Source organism: Marmota marmota, unplaced genomic scaffold (genome assembly GCF_001458135.2).
Source record: "Marmota marmota marmota unplaced genomic scaffold, marMar, whole genome shotgun sequence".
NCBI classification, from domain to species: domain Eukaryota; kingdom Metazoa; phylum Chordata; class Mammalia; order Rodentia; family Sciuridae; genus Marmota; species Marmota marmota.
In genome coordinates this window covers 10,295,496-10,298,454 of record NW_026000020.1, presented here as the reverse complement: position 1 = coordinate 10,298,454, position 2,959 = coordinate 10,295,496, and the positions used below count along the sequence as shown (strand labels likewise).

General features: G+C 45.6%; 1 gene segment (V, D, J or C); it reads right to left on the bottom strand.

Annotated features, from left to right (window-relative positions):
* Positions 1 to 1,365, bottom strand: part of LOC107154067 — an 84,275-nt gene extending 82,910 nt beyond the window's left edge. Inside the window, 1 exon segment of the V gene segment in view lies at positions 1,296 to 1,365. Within this exon segment, the coding sequence occupies positions 1,296 to 1,350 (55 nt within the window).
* Positions 1,366 to 2,959: the final 1,594 nt, after the last annotated feature.

The window sequence follows — 2,959 nt, the reverse complement described above, 5'->3', positions numbered from 1 at the left end:
ATAGAGAGATAGATAGAGATAAATAAAAATATAAACATGAATGTAGTTTAGTGGTAGTGCAGGTCTGGATTTAATACCAAGTTTGAAAAAATATAAAAAGAAAGAAAAGGAAATAACTCTCTATGCTGTAGTGAAAACCCCTGAAGGAGGTTTGTGTGCACAGCACTCAGGGTGACAGGCCAGTCTGAACATCCTCATGCTGTGAGTGCCAGGCAGGTGTCACTCAGCCCAAGTGAAACTACAGGATGGAAAATCATGAAGATCTGCAGCAGAGGGGGGGGGTGGTGAGGAGCAGTTGAAGCTCAGAAAGTGTGAGGGCGGGACCTGCACTGTGCTAGGTTGAACACAAGTCACTGTCCACTTGTCTACTTCCACAAAATGCACAAAATGACCCTGGTGTGACCTGCAGATTTGGGCAGAGGTTGATGAATTGTATCAGAAGCAACAAATACTGGGGTGGTTGTGGAGGGGCTGTGGGAGCAGTGGGGACACAGGGAACTTTGAACTTCACCCCAATTTTCCTGGATGCTTAAACTATATTAGAAAATAAAGTCTAAAATATTCCCATGTGAACACATGGAGAGGCCTATCTTTGCTGCACAACCCCTGATACTGCCTAATTCAGTCTCTTTAGGTCTTAAAATGTTTTCTTTATCATAGCAGTGAGCTCATTGCCTGCTGGGACCTAGCTGAAGGGTCAGGGTGCAGAGGAGCCCCCTCATACTCTAACAAACCCTCCTTGTAGTGCTAAGGGCCTGGCTGCCTCTGAGCAGTGTCCTCAGCAGGTGGAGGCAGCAGGAGGACCAGCTTGGGCAGCCCAGCCTCACACTTCTGCTCCCTGGGAGGTTTCTGTCATGGCCTGTGTCACTGTGGGAGGGAAACTGCTACCTTGTTGACAGTAATAAGTGCCAACATCTTCAGTCTCCAGGTTGCTGATGGTGAGAGAGAAATCTGTCCCATGTCCACTGCCAGTGAACCTCGAGGGGACCCCAGATTGCAAACTGTTTGCACCATAGATTAGGAGCTTAAGAGCTTGCCCTGGTTTCTGCTGATACCAGTTTAAATAACTGCTAATGCCCTGACTGGCCCTGCAGGTGATGGCGACTCTGTCTCCACGAGACACAGGCAAGGAGGATGGAGACTGGGTCATCGTGATATCACATCTGACACCTGCCATTGGAAACATGAAAAGAAATATCCTTGTAAGTAGTGATGTTGCAAGAGGACTTTCCTGTGTAGCCAGGCAGCACTGACCATATTGTGATTAGTACATCCCCAGTGCTGTCCCTCCTTACCTGGGAGGCATAGCAGCAGGAGACCCAGGAGCTGAGCAGGGGCCCTCATGACCATGCTGTATCCTGACAGGGACTGACTCCTGCACAGGGTGTGAGCACCACTTAAGAAGTCCTCAGGGAAGTGGGCTGTGCTGTCGGCACATGCAAATCATCAGGACTGGGCAGGCTGGGCACAGCTGCAGGACTGGCTCATATGTTACTCATCACAGGCCCATGTCCCCAGGTGTACCACGTCAGACTTGGCCAGCATAGTTTACTGCTGAAAACATGTTTTCCTTTGGGGATCACAGGACAGATTCAGTCCACTGTTCTGTGTGTGATGACTGATTGGTCTCATCATGGTTCTGAGAATGGTTAGATTTTTTGTTTGTTTGTTTTCCTTCCTTCATTTTTTTTTTTTTTTTTTTTGGTGCTGGGTTTGAACCGAGGGCCTTGTGCTACATTCCCAGCCCAATTTTCTCTTTCTTCTTTCTTTCTTTCTTTCTTTCTTTCTTTCTTTCTTCCTTCCTTCCTTCCTTTCTTACTTCCTTTTTTTCTTTGTTTGGTGGTAGCATGGATTGTACCATATACAAGGGATGCTTAACTATATAACAACATCACCAGCATATATATATTCTTCATGTTAAGGAAAAATAACCATACATGCATGTTTAGGTCCATCCTTTACTAAAGCAGTAGGGACAACCTGTCTCAAAATAAATATATTTTGCCTGTAGAAAGCATGTATGTATCTGAGGCGGCCTTTGAAGTTGTGATCCTCTTGCTTCAGCCTTCCAAGTTGCTGAGATTGCAGTCATACATCACCACAACCAGCTCTAGGGTTAATTTCTTTCTTTCTTTTTTTCTTTTTTTGGTACCAGGAACTGAACTCAGGGGCACTAAACCAATGAGTCACATCCAGAGCCTTATTTTGTATTTATTTAGAGACAGGGTCTCCCTGAATTCCTCAGTTCCTTGCTTTTGCTAAGGGTGGCTTTGAACTCATGATTATCTTTCTTAGCCTCCCAAGCCACTGGGATTACATGCATGTGCCACCATGTAGTATTTCTTAATGATTATACTCTTGGAGTATAACAAGAACCTTGGAGCAGGGAGGAATATGAAATGGGGGACATTTTTATGTTTAGAATATACACAGAGCACTGAAGACAGGAAGAGGGTTGAAATTTTAAAGCTTTAGAGGTGTTGGGGTTTCACTGGACATTGGCTGGGCCTGACTCAGACATCAGAGGAGGAGGAACTGTCATGATTCCAGCTCTTCAACCTCACTTTCCCCAATGCACTTAACAAAGTAAATGCCTCTCTCTCCAGAGCAGCAGGGCTCAAGCCCAGGAAGGCTCCTTCACATAAGTGTCTTTTCTACAGAAGGTAGAATGATGCTAGAAGCAAATCTTAGTTTCTTTCATCCCTGCAGGAAAGGTTTAAGAATAAATAACTAAGAAGTTTGGAGCATGTGGGGATTTGCAATAGCTCAGTGAAAGCAGAAAGGACCCAGGTTCACTCTGTGTTTTTCCATCCTCAGCACATTTGACATTAAAACCTGGGTTTCATTCCTTCTGGGCTTAGGAAAGCCCATATCTGAGCCATGGGGAAGAGTGGCCAAGGGCTTCAGCTCCACTCTGCTCATGAGGAATCATAATCCTCCCAGAAACCACCCCCACTGT